The 20,079-nt window shown below is 33.7% G+C and overlaps 1 protein-coding gene across 1 annotated transcript in view; it reads left to right on the top strand.

Moving 5' to 3' along the window:
* Positions 1-20,079, top strand: part of AGBL4 (ATP/GTP binding protein like 4) — a 1,364,734-nt gene that overhangs the window by 649,184 nt on the left and 695,471 nt on the right. The window contains exon 4 of the mRNA XM_034652232.1: positions 19,410-19,504. Within this exon, the coding sequence (XP_034508123.1) occupies positions 19,410-19,504 (95 nt within the window). The remainder of the gene's footprint in view (positions 1-19,409; positions 19,505-20,079) is intronic.

Genomic DNA, 20,079 nt, shown 5'->3' with positions numbered 1-20,079 from the left:
AGACAACACTTGAGCATTTTCCATTGGCAAGTCATAGAAGTTAGTCATATGCAATCTTAACATTAATATTTTCTAGGTTAATTGAAGTAGTCTGGACTTAGAATTAGGAAGCCTGGGCTCCAGTCTTATATTTTTTACTGACCAGACTTCTGTCCAGATAGGTTATTTAACTTTACTGTTTAACTTGATTCTGGGATCCTTCCCTACACTGTACCATTTCCTATCTGTATTCCTATGTCCATATTTTTTTTTCTGTCTGAAATGTTTTACATCATCCACAATTCCTACCCTTTACCTGGAAACCTCTTCTCTCTTTAAAGTGTTAGGTAAGGAAGTGCCTTCTTTAGAAAGAGATCTCTGATTTCACCAACTCCATTGCTTCACTCTACCAGGTCCTGGTCAAGTGCATTGTTGACAACTATTTACATCTACCTCTTCCCTTATCTACACTGAGGCCTTTGAGTGTAGGGTGGTACATCTTATTTTTTATTATTTTCTCAATGCTTACACTTCACTATGCACAACCTCCAGCAGGAATTGAATGAAGGATAAGATCTGAGTAGGTAGACAGGAGTAATTAAGGGAGACCTAAGTTGTGAAAACAAAGCTGTGGAGGCTGGAATGAATGAGAACCATACATTTCATTATTTTATTTATTCATAGATTCACTTATGCATGTATTCGTTTATTCACTTATTTAGCACAAAGATACAACAGGAACCTACAGAATGCTAGGATACAAAGAATAAAAAGAAGGTTTATCTTTAAGGATTTTTCATTTGGGGGGAGTAGGGTTACAGACAGTAAACATTCAACAATATAACTTCATGATTGCTATGAAAGACATACAGGTTGCAGAGAGAGCATAGAGGAGGTACCTATGTGAGCTTGAGGGTTAAATAAAGCTTCTTGGAGGAAATGACACCTCAGCTGAATCTAAGAACATGAGTAGGAGTGAACCAGGCTGACAGGAGGAGAATCATTCTAGAGCTATGTTTGGGGCTGTTGGTGAGCCAGATCTGGCAGAAATAGAGAGCTTAGTCTGGAGAAGCTGGGGACGTTAGATTGGAGAGATTGACTAGTGACTTGGGATTCAAAACCATATTTAGATATGCAAAAACACAATTAAACTGAAAATTGTGGAACTCTTGTTGGTGTGCCACGGTTGGCCGAAGAAATCATTTCGGCAAGATGTTAGCTGATGTTGTGTTGGTCTGATCTTGTAGTAGTCCCTCACTTTTCTCTAAGGAAAGATTTAGAGGAAATATATTCTTTAGGGAGAACTGTTTTGTTTTAGAAAGAGAATTACCTCAGTTTAACTCCTCTGATGAGTTCCATAAGTATAAGCTTAGAATGTAACACTAGTATACAGTTTCATTTGCTCAGGGGATCCATGTGGATTTCTGTAGTTTCTGAGTAATTTAGGTTGTTGGAACAAGAGCCTTCAAAAACCAAACTAAAGAAAGTACTCCAAAAATCATCTGGATAAATAAATAACAGTGATGATAATTGGTAGCTTTTAGACATACTGTAGTCTCCTCACAATATTAGAAGGTACATATTATTAATACCAGTTTTACACTCAAGGGGATAAAACTCAGAAACTTAAATTATTTTCTCAAAATCATGCAGCTAATAAGTGACATAGCCAGAACTAGTACACAGTTTTTCACACTCTCAATTCTGTGCTTTTTCTACTATGCCGTAAATTGTATGTCTCAAAATTTCAGGAACTCTGCTGTTGGCATTTCTATTCCTTTGAAACTGTAGAGGGTAAAACATTCAGTTACATAATTTGACATTTAGATTTAGTTTTCCTTCAGACCTGAAATATCATATTTTTGCCTACCAATTTGGCTTTGTAATATTTCAGTTTTATTTTTGTGTTGGCCCCTGGTATAAAAATATGCTATTGTCCTCATTAAACCACTGGTTTACCTCTCACTACAGACATTTTCAAGAAAACTGCCAACCATTCAAAATAATTTATGGTCTTTCAAATGTATTTCTCACTTAGGCTGTTATTACTATTTTTAGATGTATTCTATATTATGTAGAGCTTTTAGTGCTGTTTTTAGTGTTGATCTACTGTTGTTAAGGAGACATGGTAAAGGTTCTAATCAATTAGCAGAAGTTGGCAGTAGAATCACAGATTTTTAGAGCTAGAAGAGATATTAACAACTATATATTCAGAATCTCTTCAGGGAGTGAAAAATATTAGTGAGAATTTTTTAGAAACATTTGTTTTTATTGAAGACTAGCGAACATACAGTAAAATGCTCAAATTTCAATTACATAGCTCAATGAGTATTAACAAATAAATACAACCAGGATAACCATTATCCTGGTCAAAATTTGGAACATTGTTAGTTACTCAGAAGACTCCCTCCCTAGTGTCTCCTCCCAGTCAATATCCTCAAATTCAATAGTCTTATCAACTCAGATTAGTTTGCTTATTCTAGAACTTCCTATAAATGGAATAATACTGTATATGTCCTTTTGAATATGTATCCTTTCATTCAACAATATGTTGACTGTATTATATGTAGCAGTTGCTTATTCTTTCCCATCAATGTATAATATTCTGTTATACCAAAACCAATTTGATTTGTTGTGATAATGTTTGGCTTAGTACTTCTGTGTCTATGTTCACAAAGGAGGTTGGCCTATTAGCTTCCTTTTTTGTAATTTCCTTATCAGGTTTTGATATCAAGGTTATGCTAACCTCAAAAAATGACTTAGAGGGAGTTCCCTCTTTTAACATTCTCTGAAAGATTTTGTGTGAGAGTCCCTAAAATGATTGAGTGAATTCACTAGTGAAGCTATCTGGGTCTAGAATGTCTTTAAAGGAAGGTTTTTAATTATGTATTTAATTTTTAAAATAAATATAGTACTTTGGTATTTTTTCCCCTAAATCTTTTCTCTCCATCCCCAATAGAATTATAAACTATGTTCTATTGCAGTTCTCCCTTTTAGAGTAAGCAGAGTATATTTCTCTGACCTATTGATGCTGGGCTTAGACATATGACTTGCTTTAACCAATGGAATATTAGAATATGTGACTCAAGCAGAGGCTTTAAATATATTTGAGTGGTTTTGTTTGGTCTCTTCTGTCATATACTATGAAAACTTATCCTCAGGTAGGTGCTGGTCCCAGATTGAGGAAATACTTAGCAAACCAAACCCAACCCAAAAGTTTGGGAGGTAACCCTAGCTAATCTCAGCTAACCTAAACAGAGCTTTGTCTGAGCTATAGAAAAGCTTTTGGCTTTGTTAATTTTTCCTACTTTTTGTTAATTTTCTGTTTCATTCTTTTTTGTTCTTATGTCTACTGTAGCCTTCCTTCTACTTACTTTGTGTTGTACTTTTTTTTTACTTTGTTTTTAATTCTTTGGGTTCATAAGATAATTTGATTTAAACCTTTATTCTCTCCCTATATATGCATTTTAAGGCGACAAATTGCCCCCTAAGTACTACTTTAGCTGCATCGCACATGTTTTAAAATGTTGCATTTTTATTATTATTCATTTAGTAAAAGCAGGTTCACTTACTTTTTCAAATGTTTTTTATTAGATATATGTACAGAAAAATATACAAATTATGAGTATAAAGTTCAATGAACTTGTACAGGTGAACACACACATGTCACCATTCCTTGGGCCTCTCTTTCTTCCCTTCAAATCAGTACTTTTTCTCTCCTGGCTTCAAACACTCTATATTAGTCTTGCTAGTATTTAAACTTTATATAAATAGAATCATAACAGATTTTCTTTTAGATCTTCCTTATCTAGTTTCTTATGTTCATTATTATGTTTCTGAGAAAAGTGCATATTTGGCATGTAATTTATTTTTATTACTGTGTAGTACAGTATGTATATGCTAGACCTTTCTTATCCATTCTTTTTATATGGGCATTTGTATTTTTTCCTAGATTTTAACCATTAAGAATATGGTGCTCTATGCATTCTTGTACATGTTTTTTGATGCACTTATAAATGTAATTATGTCGGGTATGTAATTAAAAGTGGAATTTATGACTCACAGAATATTTGTGTGTTCGCTTTTATTAGATGCTATCAAACATGTTCTAGAGTGACTGTCTCACCAGCGGTGCATTAGAGTACCTGAAGTTGAAAATATTTTATTTTCATTATGATATTTTTTGTACATTGGTTATTTTCCACACATTTGGGGAATTTTTAGTTGTCTTTCTTTTATTGATTTTTAGCTTAATCCCATTGTGATCAGAGAATATGCTCTGTATGATTACAGTCCTTTGCAATTTTTTAAAACTTGCTTATGGTGTGTCATGTGATCTATTTTGGTAAATGTTCCTTGTACACTAGAATAAAAATGTATTTTGCATTTGGTGGATGTTATGTTTTATACACATCTATTAGATTAAATTTGTTAATGAAGCTTTTCATATTTTCTATATCCTTACTGGTACTTTTTTGTGTTTATTCTGTTAGTTACTGAATGGTAAGTTAAATTTCCAGCTACAGCTATGGATTTAATTCTCCTTTTACTTCTATAATTTTTGTATATGTATTGTGAGGCTATGCTTTTAAGATTCATTTAATTTTAGGGCTGCTATATATACCTACCTCTTTAATTGCCCTTTATATAAATGTTAAATGTGTCTCTTTATCTCTAGTTGTATTTCTTGCCTTAAAGTCTAGTCTATTTGATATTAGTATGACTATAACAATTTTCTTTAGTACTTTGTATCCTTTTTACTATCAACCATTCTGTATTCTTATATTTAAAATAGTTTCTTGTAAGCAATGTAGTTTTTGAAAATCTAGTCTTATAATCTTATTCTTTTTAACTATGGTATTTATTTTGTTTGTCATGTAATTATTAACACATTGCAGTTTAGTCTGCCATTTTACTGTTTTCTCTTTATCCATTTTGTTCTTTGTTCATTTGTTTTTCCTTTTTTGGTCTTAGATCTTTTTTTAATTAAATGTTTATTATTATTATTATTATTATTGATGTCTTTACAGTTCTACTCCAGCTTTTCTCAGTAGCCTCATTGGAAATGTTTCTGTAACTATTTATTGAATATAGTAAAAATCATATAAATATTATTTTACAATTTCCTCAATCATCCTTAGCTTCTGTTCAGATTATGCATTTATTCTATCTTTTCTTATTTTAATTGAGATATAATCACCATATAACATTGTATTAGTTTTAGGTCTAAAATATGATTTGATAAATGTGTATATTATGAAATTATTACCATAATAAATTTAGTTAGCACCCATCACCACACAGAATTACAAAATGTGTGTGTGTGTGTGTGTGTGTGTTTGTATGTGTGTGTGTTTGTGTGTGTGTGTGAAGGGAACTTTTAAGATCTACTCTCTTAGAAACTTACAAATACTCAAACTATAGTACCGTGCTGTGCATTACATCCCCAGGACTTATTTATTTTATAACTAGAAGTTTGTACCCATTATTATTAATTTTTATCCTTTCTATTAGCTTCTTATTTTATTTATTTATTATTCTTTTAGTAGTTACCCTAGAAATTACATTATAGCTTAAATGAATACTTCTACAACTTTCAGGGTAATACAAGTTTTGTACAATATTTAACTCCATTCCCTGCCCCCTCTTTTGCTATTACTTTTCAAATATTTTAAGCACATATATAAAATATATATGAATTATATACATGCATGTATGTGTCTATATACGTATTATACTTATGTGCATATGTTATACATATATTATGTATTTATGCATATGCATGTGAATATGTGTGTTTAAACCCTTCATCTGTAGACTTAGCCATGTATTTATCCTTTATAGTACTCCTCATTTCTTCCTATATTGACATGTTTCCTTGTAGGATCATTTTTCTTTTGCATGAAGAAGCTCCGTTTATTATTTCTTATACTCTAGATCTTCAGGCAGTGAATGTTTTCTTTCTTCCTGAAAATGTTCTTAACTTTTGAAGGATATCTCTGGGTATAGAAGTGTAAGTTTTAAGTTTTATTTTTTAAATTTTTTTTTCATTCAGCACTTGAAAGATACCCTTCCATTGTCTTCAGCTTCTGTTTTTATTGAGAGGTCAACTCTAAATTTTATTGTCAGCCCTTTATAGTTATATGTAATTTTTCTCCATCTTCTTATAAGATTTTTTTTCTTTGTCTTTGTTTTCTAGCAACTGTACTGTAATGTGCCTATGTCTGACTTTCTTTGTATTTATCCTGTTGGGGTACATAGAACCTCTTGAATCTGTGGCTTGATGTCTTTTTTAAGTTTTGGAAAATTCTTGGTTAGTATTTCTGCAAATATTGCTCTTGTTCATTTTTTCTCATCTTTTTCTGGGGCACCAGTGTTCATAGATTTGGCTCTTTTTAGCATACCTTGTATGAGTCTTACCTCTTTTTGTAGTTTCCATCTCTTATTTCGGTGTTTTGATGTGGATATTTTCTTCTGACAAATCTTCCATTTCACTGTTCCTTTCCTCTTCTGGATCTCATGTGTTATTAAAACCCATCTATGAAATTCTTAATTTCCATTATTAATTTTTTTTTAATTTCTGGATTTTTCACTTGTGTCTTTATTTACATTCCAGTTCTCTGGTAAATTTTTCTATATTCTATTTTCTCAAAAATATTAATTGATAACTATTTTAAAGTCTCTGTTGATAACTTGAAATATTTAGATATGGTAGTACCCCCTTTATCTGTGGTTTTGTTTTCCATGGATTTGGTTAACCACGGTCAGTTGCATAGCAATCCAGAAGTAGATGATGCTCCTGACATAATATCAGAAGGTCAATAGTAGCTAATAATACATCACAAAACCTATGTTATTCATCTCACTTCATCTCATCACATAGACATTTTTTCATCTCACATCATAACAGAAAGGGTGAGTATATACAAGAAGATATTTTGAAAAAGAAAGAGACCACATTCATATATCATTTTTTATAATATGTTTTAATTGTTCTATTTTAGTAGTAGTTATTGTTGTTAATGTCTTACTGTGCCTAATTTTTAAATTCAACTTTTTCATAGGTATGTATGTATAGGAAAAAAAACATAGTATATATAGAGTTTGGTACTGTCCATGGCTTCAGGCATCCACTGGGAGTCTTGGAACATATTTTGTGGGTCAAATCTCTTCCTTCCTTCTTTCTTTTTTCTTTTCTTCTTTCTTTTCTTTTCTTTTCTTTTCTTTTCTTTTCTTTTCTTTTCTTTCTCCCCCCCCCCATTTGTTTCTATTTCTTGACATGTCTGGTAAATCTGGTTGATGCAGGATATTGTATTTTAACATGCTGATGCTTTTATTGATACTATTTTCCTCTGAAAGGATTCAGTTTTCTTCTGGCAGGAAGATAGCTTTTGGAAAGATTATCTCTATCTAGTCAAGGCTGAATTTAAGTATATAAATTCAGGTATGTTTGGCTTGCCCTTTCTGCGAGGGTATAGCCATTCTGGTATCTCAAATAGTGTGGAGTGTTTACTAAGGTTTCTTTTACTTGGTGGGCCCTGAACTCCGAACTGTTTTTCTGCACTACTGTTAGACTGTTAAAATCTTCACTTAGCATCTTAACCTCCTTAAGGCTGCTTTTTACTTGGTTTATTAACAACTTGCCCTGTTTATGAGCAACTTAAAATTTTGCAAATGTTTTGAAGGGAAATTACACACAGAATTTTGATCTCAGTTTTCTATGATTTCTTTAATTCCCAACTGACTTGGCAGCCCTGAAAGGCAATCTGTATTTTGCCAAGCTCATATTCACCAGATTCAGCAAATGCTCTCTTAAAAAGCATTTAAAAGTGTTTTATATAGTAAGGCCAGTTGAGACACCTACCATCTTACCATATCTCTAGTGATTTTGCATAGCACATATTTCTTTTTTGAGACACATCTCCCAGGCCCATTGATGGGAATTGGCAGAGTCTTTTTGTTTGAATTATGACAATGTAAAATAGAAAAAAAAAAGCACAGACTTTGGAGTTAGACAAAACCAGACTTGGGTTCCATTCATCCCATCTTCACAACACAAGCTATATCATTTTTAGAAAGTATATTAAAGTGTCTGACTTCATTTTTGACATTTGACTGCTAACACCTTTCAAGTCCCCCCACCTTCCCTTTTGCCCCACATCTGGGTAAGCTGATAAGAAAGCATGGGTGGATCATCCTTTAGCACTGGCAGATAGTTCAAATCACACAAGCTCTAGTTGTGCACTTGAGAATCCTCACCTTGACCCTAACCCCTAACCAGCATAAAATTCCAAGAAAGCCTCCTTTCCTGTTCTCTCAAGCTAATTTCAGACCAGTCTGGGGGACTATTCTGACCTTGCCAGAAATCCTCATTATGTGAGTAATAAACCTTTTATTCACTCAGTGATGTGGCATCATTGTTCTCAACATCCTAACCAAATCTGGGTGAGAGAGTCCATCCCATCTCTGAAGGATGAGCAAATAGAATTGCTTAATCTCTTTTTCTTCATATTACTTTCCTAAGCTGTAAAATGAAAAATAAGATTTACCTGTAAGATTTTTTTCAAGTGTTAGAAATAATATATAATACAAAAGTGCCTAACCGTTTCTTTGGAATTTAGTCTTCAGCATATTATATATAAAATAATTATTATCTATAAAATAATCATATTATATATAAAATAATCATTTCCACTCTATCCCCTGGCCTTTTATTAATTTTTTCATAGTTCTTATTACTACCTCATATTGCACTATACATTTATTTATTTACTTGTGTGTTACTTGATCACCTGTGTATCCCCAACACATAAAATAGCTTGGGGCACATAGGCAGACCCCAGTGAATGTTTCTCGAAGGAATAAAGGAATTAATCAACCAGATATGTATAGAATCTAGAATTTCCTTTTTTGCTCTTGACCTCATATACTGTTTTACTTTGTCCAAACTTCTCAGTCCACGACTCTGGACTTTAGTCAGTTATCTCTGTTTTTAGAAGTTGACAAATAAAAGATCAGAGATAGGAATTAATCTTCTGAAGGTCAAATAAGCCAGGAAGAGAAGACAGGTCTGCTTTTTCCCAGGCCAACTTTCTTCCCACTCTAGCTCCTCCTTTAACCCACCCAAAGATAGGCATTCTCCTGTAGGGCTTTCTTTGTTTGTTTCCAAAATCCACTGAATCATGTTCAATAAAGCAAACACTACTTTTTAGTAGAAGTCAACCTTTTCCTAATTGATTTTTCTCATTTTTCAACAGATTTGTAATTGTCAATTTACTTGCCAAGTTGAAAGCAGCACCTGGGTTTGTCATTCTAACCCTTGGAGTAATTTAACTCTACCTTGTAAGACAGGTCCCTATGCTTGTATTATTCTCTGTTGGCATTGTCTTTTCAATCAATCAGTCATGAAAAATTCATGCCCAAGGTAATGCCTTAGTGAACCACTCTGAGAAAAATGTGATTATCTTTAAACAAAGGGGAGATCTTAGTGTTCTCTGAAATTCATTGGAGAAAGCAGCCTTTAATAAAGAAACATTTTATCTGCTGTTTGCAATCCACAAGATACTCCCAGTTTTTCCATTTAAAATTGATCTCTTCCAATTCTAAGGTTTCCAAAACTGCTATAAGCTGAAGCTCCATGAATGTGGATTCTAATAATTTGAAGTTTGTAAAAGCTCAACCTGAGCCTTTCATGAGTGATGAAAAATGTGTCAGGTAAACATAGCAGGGTAATGATGTCAAAATAATTAGGATAATGTTGCATCAACTTTTCAAAACATGTTTATTTCATGTTGCAAATTGCAAAATGTTTTGATTTGTTTATTTACTATCCTTTAATTGTGGAGAGTGACTGATTCCTTTCTCAAATGGACTGAATCTAAACCCTGGCTCCCGAAACCTTATGTTGGTTCTAGCCCTGACACCGACCATAAAATGGACCATGGGCCTGGGTACGACCCTAAGATTAGCTGGAGACTGAATCTAGACGTTTATTTTATTAGTGACTCATAAGCAGTTGCCATTGGCCTCAGGGGAACTGGATGAGGGAATTTGCTTCCTCCTGCTGGCAAACAAATTCAAGCACCTGATCTGATACCAGCGCGTGACTTGGTCTCTGCCTTGGAGAGCACTACCATAAAGCCATGCTGTAGAAAGAGCATCCCATAATTCCCACAAGCTTTGGGAAAAGGAAAGTTCTTTCTAAGCAAATGCTTCTGTGTGTGTGTGTGTGTGTGTGTGTGTGTGTGTGTCTGTCTGTCTCTCTCTCTCTCTCTTTGAAGTACTGTTTTACAGTTTGCTATCCATCAAAAAATTTTTATTAAAAAAATGCCTTCAGAGGTAAATTGAAAGCATGGATCTTTCTTGTATTGCCTTTTAATTTGCAACATGATTCTAAATGGAATGTGAGAAGTTTGCTACTTCTTTTTTTTTATCCCAGATTGTCCAGAACTGAAAAGAGGGACACAGTATGGACTAATATATAGAACTCTAGCTTTTGAGTCAAATAAACCTGATTTTGAATTCTTGTTTGACCACTTGGGCAAGTTATTTAATGTCTGTGACAGCTCTAGTTTCCTCATCTATAAAATGGGAATTTAAGGCTTTTCTCACATAGTTGTGATTATTAAATGAGATTTTGCAGGTAAAATACCCAGTACATAATAAATGCTTAATAAAAATAGAACCATAGAAACCTGTATCTTGGAGCTGAAATATCCCTCAGAAGAGTATTTGCTTTAGCTATCTAGCTGAAGATTGAACCTTCTAACAGGTAAAGTATTATTCTGATTTTTATGGATGGATCACCTGAGGTAAAACACACTAAAGTTAATAAAGATATTGAGTGGTGGAGGCAAGATTTGAACTCTGGTTTCTGCCTTCTAAGACTACAATCTTGCCCAACCTTCTCATTTTACAGATAAGAGAAAGAAACTGGCATTGCCTTATAACATATCCATGTTTTCAACTCCCATGAACTCAGACAGTTTGTAAAATTCTCAAGGGTAGGAACTGATCTTTTCCCCATTACATAAAGTTGAAGAGTAAAAACCTAGAGAAAAATTGGCCAATAATATATATTAGTATGACCAAGTTTAAATAGTATTTATAAATAAGTAGACTTAATATTTAAGGGAGAATAGACTTATATCAAAAATATTTATACAATAAAGAAAACACAAAGAAGTCAATTTAATACCAAATAGTGTGATTATGAACTACAATATGAAGTCAATGACTTTTTTTAACTTTTTACTTTTATTTTCATTCCCTTCTTAAAAATTTTTTCTCGGTACTGTTTTCCACTGGCTGCACCAGTTTGTATTCCCACCAACAGTGTAAGAAGTTTCCCCTTTCTCCTCATCCTCACCAACATCTGTTGTTTCCTATGATGCTAATTTTAGCCATTCTGACTGGTGTGAGGTGGTATCTCATTGTAGTTTTGATTTTGTGTTTCCCTGTTGATGAGTGATGTTGCATCTTTTCATGTGTATGTTAGCCCTCTGTATGTCTTCCTTGGAAAAATGTCTATTCATGTCTTCTGCCCATTTCTTAACTGGATTATTTGTCTTTTGGGTGTTGAGTTTGTAAATTCTTTATAGATTTTGGATACTAACCCTTTATCAGATATGTCATTTGCAAATACCTTCTCCCCTCCACAGGTTGACTTTTAGTTTTGTTGACTATTTCCTATGCTGTGCAGAAGATTTTTATTTTGATGTAGTCCTGATTATTTTTGCTTTTGTTTTCTTTGCTTCAGGAGACATATCTAGTAAGAGGTTGCTATGGCCAATGTCAAAAGATTGCTCCCTGTGTTCTTCTCTAGGATTTTGATGGTTTTCTGTCTCACATTTAGAACTTTCATCCATTTTGAATTTATTTTTTTGTATGGTATAAGACAGCAGTCCAGTTTCATTCTTCCACATGTTGCTGTCCAGTTTTCCTAACACCATTTGTTTTGTCCTTGTGCTTATCCCTGTTTTCTTCACTTTCTCTAGCCTTTCTCCACAACCAGGGCTCCCTCCCCTCCATAGCACCAGTGATCTGTTTCTCCCCCACACTATATCTCCGCACTTCCTATTTTCCTTGAAGTACCTCTTCTCTCCCTCTCTCCCTCCAGTTGTTCAGTTTGTTCTTTCAGTCATCAGGTCAATTAACTGAGTATTCAGAATGCTTTGATAGTTACCTAGTTGTGTTTGAGGAATGAGACAAACCCAGAGTTCTCCTAGTACACCACCATCTTGGCTTCCAAGCATGCTTTAAATCATCCCAAAGTTTTCCAGTTTTAAAATCCTCAAGGGAAGGTTTTTGTGCATCCCCATTCATTGACTCCAGGTAGTGGTATGTTGAAGTCAGCTGATACCAGTTCTCAATGGTGGATTGTCAAATTTTCAGGAACTTTGTGACTTGTGTTGACTACAACCAGCATTAATGTACTGTATGGTGACTAACATAATATAATAAAAAATATTATTATAATAAAAAAATTAAAAAAATAAATAAATACCATATTCATAGTAGCATTTTTCACAATCGCGAAGAGGTGGAAGCAACCCAGATGTTCCTCATTGGATTATTGGACTAACAAAATGTGGTATATACATGCAGCAGAATATTATTAAAACATATCCTTTTACATTTAAATTATCCTTTTACATTTAAATTATCTTTACATTACTGTGTATCTTTTTACATTTAAATTATCTTTACTGTGTATCTTAAAACATATCCTTTTACATTTACATTATCTTTACATTACTGTGTATCTTTACATTTAGGTGTTACATTTTAGTCATTACCTGGGAAAGATGGTAAATGTGGATTTTTTTTTCCTAATCAGTTTGAGAAATTTTTTAAACATGTAAATTAATCAATTTCCAAATTTTGTGATTACTAATATTTGGAATTGTTTTTACTATTTTATTTTGGGTTTTTCATATACAGTGCTTTTTCTTTGCTTTTTATCTTCCCATCTTATCAAATCTTCTATTATATTTGTGATGTTTCCTTTAGTCTCTTCTTCTTTTTACTCATTCAGGATTTATAACTCCTGTTTCTATAATTACAGTGACTACTCTTAAACTGCCACATGCTTATTTGATAGCAATGTCTTAAGTTAGCATCCCTGTCCTCCTTTGGAACCATACAAAGAAGTTAATTGTACTTTAACTCTGATTTGCCTCCCTTCACTTCATCCCAGTTGCAAACACATCTGTTGTTGTTGACCAGAGTTTGGTGCAAGCTTATTAGCACTTCTCAAGTTTATTATTTTATAATAATCATTTTATGCAGTCAATTCCTATTTAGATTTACCTGTTACTCTGCTCACTGTTGTTTCTTGCCACTCTTACCTTCTTTGGTGTTCAGTTTCTTTCTTTGAAACTCATCCTTTAGTAAGTAGCTCCTTCACCGAGGTTCTGAAACTGCTATACTTCTTAGCTTTTTTTGTCTGAATATTTATTTTACCTTCATTCTTGGGTGATAGGGAGTACATTATTTTCAGGCTTCTCACATTACTGGTGTTAAGTCTGCTTAAATCTAATTTCTGTGTCTTTGTGGGTAATTTATGTTTTCTCTGATTTGCTTTGAAAGCATGCCCTTTATATTTGTATTATCCTGTTTCACTATGATGTGTCTATAGCTAGATTTTTTTAACCCTGCTTTTTATTGACTTGTGATCCTTGAAGCTGAATATCATTTTCTTTTGAGATTTTTGCCTCTCCCAGTTTCTTTTATCTCTCTTTCTATAACTCATATCTAATGTAGATTTTTATTTTTTCTTCTGTATCTTTTTGCCATATTGTGTTAATTCACTGTGTTGAGTTTTGGAAATGTCATCTATTCTGCATTTTAACCTGTCTACTGAATTTTAAGATCAGTTAGTGTAAAAAACATATTTCTAGAAGCTCTCTTTAACTTTTTAAAGATTACTTCTTGTCTTTAATTCTTTTTTTGTGTTTTGTTCTGTTTTCATCTTTTGAAATGCTATGTTAATTTTTTAACCATTTCAAAAATACTTTCTTTATAGTTTTATGACTTGAAATTCTTTGTGGCCAAATTCAATTATTTATTTTTTGGTTGATTCTCACTTTTAGTGTGGATTTTTTCCTTATATGTTTTATAAATATGTATGAAAGCTTAACCTCCACAGGACTTTGTTTATGGAAATTCTATGTTCTTGGGCTGCAAATGCGTGCATTTATTTATTTATTTATTTATTTATTTATTTATTATGTTATCTTAGTCACCATACAGTACATCATTAGTTTTTGATATAATGTTCCATGATTAATTCTTTGCGTATAGCACCCAATGCTCCATGCAACTTTTCATTGTTTTTACTAGGGGCTCCAGGGATATCTGCCTATAACTAAACTTATTTTAAATATTTGACCTGGGTTCTTAAGTCCAAGTTGTAGTGTAAATTCAAACCAAACACAAAAATGTTCTGGCCCATTTTTTAAAATTATTTTTTCTCTCCCAAACCAAGAAATAGTTAGGCATGCTTCTTTGTCATCTCCCACTGCTTTTGAATGATTTCTTTCTAGAACATAGTTCTATTAATACTATATCAATTTGTGAGTACTAGATTTATGGAGGCATCTCATTCCAAACATCCTGCCTTGGGGCACCTGCATAGCGCAGTCGTTAAGCGTCTGCCTTCCGCTCAGGGCGTGATCCTGGTGTTCTGGGATCGAGCCCCACATCAGGCTCCTCCGCTGGGAGCCTGCTTCTTCCTCTCCCACTTCCCCTGCTGTGTTCCCTCTCTCGCTGGCTGTCTCTCTGTCACATAAATAAATAAAATCTTTAAAAAAAATCCTGCCTTATGCAGATTTAAGGCCTCATTTGCTATCCTTGTATGGATATTAAAATGTCAGTTTCTAGATACCAAAACCAATAATCCTGCTTCTGCACCTCTGTATTTTTCTGGCCTCTGTGGATTTCTATTTATTAGGAGCTCTTTATGTAAAGAATATTCCCAAATTTCCTATGGTTATCTATGTCAGTACTGTCCAACTTTTTTCATGTCTAGTTACACAGAGAGAGAAATATATTAATTCACACAGAGAAGATGATATTGTATAGAATGTTAGGGTAACTGGGGAACATTTCTTGGATAACCATATGAAGTTTGGTCAAAAAAATTAACACATAATTTAAAAATAAAACATAAATTATAAAGAGGAAATCAAATGTTAAGTTTATTTAGACAAACCATGAAAGACTCTTGACTCCAAGAAACAAACTGAGGGTTACAGAAGGGTGGGGGCTGGAGGGTTGGGGTAGCCAGGTGATGGGTATTAAGGAGGGCATGTGTTGTGATGAGAGCACTGGGTTTTATCTGCAACTAATGAATCGTTGAACACTACATCAAAAACTAATGATGTAATATATGTTGGCTAACTGAACATAATAAAAAAGTAACAAAATGCAGTAAATGAAAAAAAGAAAGAAAGAAAAACAAAAGAACCTCTTTGGCTCCCATAAGTTTGAAGTCATACCAACTTGCACATACTAAAAATAAGAAAAAGCCTAACTTTCTGAAATGTTCTTCCTCATCATGATGTGTAATACTGTATGTAAAACAAAACAAAACAAATATATAACTCTCTCCAAATGTTCCTTCCTTCCCTGGAGTATTCCCTTCCTTGTGAAGATTGTGTATTATCCCAGGCAGCTGTCCTGACTTGGGTTTAAATAAAACTATCTTCCTTTCTCTCTAAATGTTAAAAATCAATCAATCAATCTTCAAATTTTTAATTGAAACTCTTCAGTTTGTGTCTGGGAACATACCATTTTTATATGAGGTTTTTATTTCTGTAACGGATACATGCGATTCCTAAGACTTTTCAGTGACAACCTCTTCAAAATCTTAATAGTGAGAAAGTGTTCTCACAATAAAGTGATAAAAAATTTAAAACTGTTCAAATATTTAAACTGTATGAAATTATATTTAAGTCATTGAACAGCTCTCCTTTTCTTTTCACTCATAATTGCAAAGTTGAAATTTCATGTGAAAACCAAATGACTGTCAAATCCAATCAAACTTTTAATAAAATGTTTTTAGATAATGAAATATTTTAAAATTGTGATGACCCTCTAATTTGCAGCATGCACGTGCCTATTTAGAATAGTCCCTGGGAGTAGCTTGGACAATTTTAAGTGGGAAACTTACTCATGATTAGACAAAAGTATCGGATATATGCAAAGTCAGAGAATCAAGTCCACTGTCTAGCCAGAATGCAGGCTCTTCACTATATCCCCAGACACTGGATCCTTCCATGGCTTACACCTAGAATGAAGCTTGAAGCTTGCACTCCTCCATAGCACCATGAACTGCTTGGTCAGAATGGACAGCACTCCAGGCCTCCCATATGGCTGCTTGAGAGCTATAATCCACCCTCAGCCTACCAGTGTGCTGTAGGTCACTATTCACAAAGCTCTGATCTAGAGCACCATATTGCTAAAACAAGAAGCCTAGATTACAATTTTAAATCTAAAGAAGAAAGAAAAAGAAATAGAAGGAAGAAAGGAAGGAAGAAGTTGTAATGAACTAAAATTTCCTATTTTATTGAAGATAAGGAGGAAGGCTTGATAAATAATGAGTAGCTCTTATGAGGTAGATACAATGTGCCGGGTAATATACAATCTCACAGATTCTTATAAAAGTTTGTTAGGATGCTGTTATCATCCCAATTTTAGATATAAATAATCAATAGAAAAAATTATCTTGCCCAAGCTCACAGAACTAGTGGGGAACTGGGATTCAGTCCAGACGTATCTGTCTAGAATGTCCATGATCTTATTACTTTTGAGTCAGAGGACTTGGTTCAAATTCTACCTGTTCTACTTATTAGTTATATGATTTTAATTTACTTAATCTCAATATTACTTGCCTCATCCATAAATACGAGATAATAAATAGTCCATGTCTCAAAAAGTTCATTATCCTCAAAATAAATGAGATAATCTATCAGATACCAGAGTGTATGATTGGAATTGAGGGCCAAGCATCAGTAGTTTTTAGAAGTTATCAAGTGATTCTAATATATGATGAGGTGATTCTAATATACAAAACACTGAAATAATGTTAACAAGTGCTTGAATTTGGTACATAGAAGTACTTAGGAGTTGTTAGCTTTATAATTGTTGTTACCATTACCTTATGGAAGACATTTCTTGTGATGCATTTGGGGTAAATAATAGATACTTAAGTGTAAAATACAGACAGCCAAGATTTCTTGCACTGCCTTCTTTTACATACCTTTGATTCTCATAGCCACATTTTGCCTTGCTCAAAAGACTGGAAAACATTTTTAAAAAAAAAGAAAGTTTGGGTGGAGAATGGCAAGTGATGGTGTTCTTTTTGCATGGAGTGTCATGGAGAAAGTATAGTTTCTATGATTCTTTATTAGTTTCAATTCCTTCATGTCTAAAATTGGGCTAAAATAGACAACTTTTGTTTATAGATGGAGTAGCTAAATAATATAGCATATTTAAAAGACCTGGGAAATTTTCTTGGGCAGAAGATAATAGGATATTAATGATTAATTGATGTTTCACTTTCTCATTTCTTTATTCCAGCTTCACATATGAACATTATTTCTGTACTAGATTTTCCTTTATATTTAGCATTAATCTAGGTCCTAAAAGTGCAGTATGGCTTCCAGGTTCACTGGAAATGGATCTGACACCTGGAAAATCTCAGAAGAGAAAAGGGGGATTAAGCCCTGTGAGGTTCGAAGGCCATTTGTCCCCTTGATATTGATTTTCTTAAATCAGACTGTAACCAAGACCCTGGGAGAAGTAATTGAACTGACAACAGGCAGGTCCATGTTATTAATAATTGAACAGTCTTGGACATTCTTGATGACTTAATTTAATGACAGAAGAAAGGTCTGCAACTAAAATGCCTGGTGATGGGGTCAGTGGCTGGGTGTCTGAGCAGAAAGGAAAACACATTATTCCTAAGAGCTTATTTCATAGAACAAAGCATTTTGTTGTAGTCCCAAATATGAAGCCAGAGAAAATAATTTTGATTTTCTCTTTTAAGAAAACAAAATTTCAAATGCTTAAAAAATTACCAGTGTATTTATTTTTGCCCTTACTTTACAAAACAGGCTTGGTTATAGTTATGGACTTTTGAACCTTAGTGAGTAACTCAAGGGTAGAGATCATGGACATTTTACTTATCTTTTTTATTCCCTTGATTTAAATATCAACTCTCTATATATTAATTGCATGACTTTGGACAAATTAATTAACTTCTCTGAATTCAGTTTCCACATCTGTAAAATGGAGATGTTAATATTTTGTATAGTTATAGTAGAATATTTAAACATTTATAAAAATGTGTAAAATTCCTGGCACTTAATATTATATAATACATCACACAATAAATATTTGCTCAATGAAATAATATGTGAATTTTGATGCACTGCCTATGGATAGAAAAACTAGCCTATGGTAACCTTTTGAAAATTTTCGTTTTTCTCTGAGTATTCTTGCTGCCTTGCTCTGGTCCTCATCCTCTCTTTTGGACTATTTCAATGGTCATTGAGTATCTTTTAATCCTAGTTCTCTTCTCTTTCCCCATCTCTCCTCTCCACTTATAATAAAACTGTTTACGAAAGCAAAGGCTGATCTCTTTTAACTATACTACCCTCCTGGAAAGATTTGAGTCATCTAGGGCACACCACTCCCCCATTTTAAAGGTGAAGCCCAGAGAGAGGAAGGGACTTATCCAAGTACCAATGCTAATATAAATTGATGCTGAGATTAGGGTTGAGCTCAGTACCTCTGGCCCCCAGTGGAGGATGACAAAAAGAGGTGCAGAAGGGGATATATATCCTCTAGGTCTAGTAAAAGGGGTGCCAAACAGTTGCAGAACTTTTTAACTTCAATTTTGCATTCACTTATTATCTTTTCTAAACTTCAAATGCAATACTGTTACTCTAATAATATTCATTTCCATATAAATTCTAGGTCAGCCCGGAGAAAGGACACAGTTAATAACAATAGCTAAAATTTATGTAGCATTAACTCTGTACAAAGCATGGTTCCAAACACTGTAAATATATTACCTTATTTAATTATCATCAGTAATCCTAAGTACTGTTATTATTCCCATTTTTCAAATGAGGAAACTGAGACACAGAAAGGTTTAGTAGCTTGGCAAGGTCACACAGCTAGAGAGTGGTAGAGTAGGATTAAAACTCAGGCTTCCAGGTTCCAGAGTCTGTGCTCTTTGACTACTGTACTAAGCTGGCACAAATACATTGAATTTCTGCAGGTACCATTTATTCTCACTATACTGTTGGCAACTAGTTCATATGGCTTCCTTTAACCTTGCTTGTCGTTTCCGTTCCTCATTAGCAGGAAGTGGCAACTTGCATAGCATAGTCTTCTGATAAACTTTCCCTTTTTTTCAGAGAGTCATTTTCAACATTGTTAACTTCAGTAAAACCAAGAGTCTTTATAGAGATGGGATGGCCCCGATGGTGAAATCTACAAGCAGACCCAAATGGTAAGTGACCAGAACAGGGTCTACTTCTGGTTGGAAATTTGACCCAGGTCTCAGAGTTATGTGCTAGATGGCTAGGGCTTAGCCTCACTGGCACTGAGAGGAGTAAGATGAGTTTCTTGATGGCCATCATTTGGGTTCTAGATTTAGGGCTTTTTGAGAATGTTGGGATAGGGAACATGGTTCCACATATGGAGTGACCAGCATTCCATTATGAGGGAAGGTACAGTCTGTTACTTGGTAAACTTCCTGTCCTGTTGGCCTTTTATCACGGTATCTTTGGAAATGTAACTGAAACTGATTCTGTGATGTTTTTATTTTTGTTTCCTAGCCTGAGCATGGATGTTGTATAGTAACCTGGTAGAATATTAGGAACTAGAGTTTAGTAGGTTTCTCTTGGTTTGCTTGTTTTTTGTGGCATTTTAATATAGATGTTGTGTGCTTTATGGATGTTAAAGTTATACTTGTTCATTGCTATAATGAGGGTGAGGAGAGTTTGATAGGTTTATTTAAAATAGTAATAATTATGATAGTGATGATGATAACTGCTCTCACTTAGAACCTATTCTTTTTATATA

The sequence above is a fragment of the Ailuropoda melanoleuca genome, chromosome 2, assembly GCF_002007445.2.
Source record: "Ailuropoda melanoleuca isolate Jingjing chromosome 2, ASM200744v2, whole genome shotgun sequence".
Classification (NCBI taxonomy): Eukaryota; Metazoa; Chordata; class Mammalia; order Carnivora; family Ursidae; genus Ailuropoda; species Ailuropoda melanoleuca.
The sequence above is the reverse complement of the archived record's forward strand: the minus strand, read 5'-3'. Positions and strand labels throughout refer to the sequence as shown.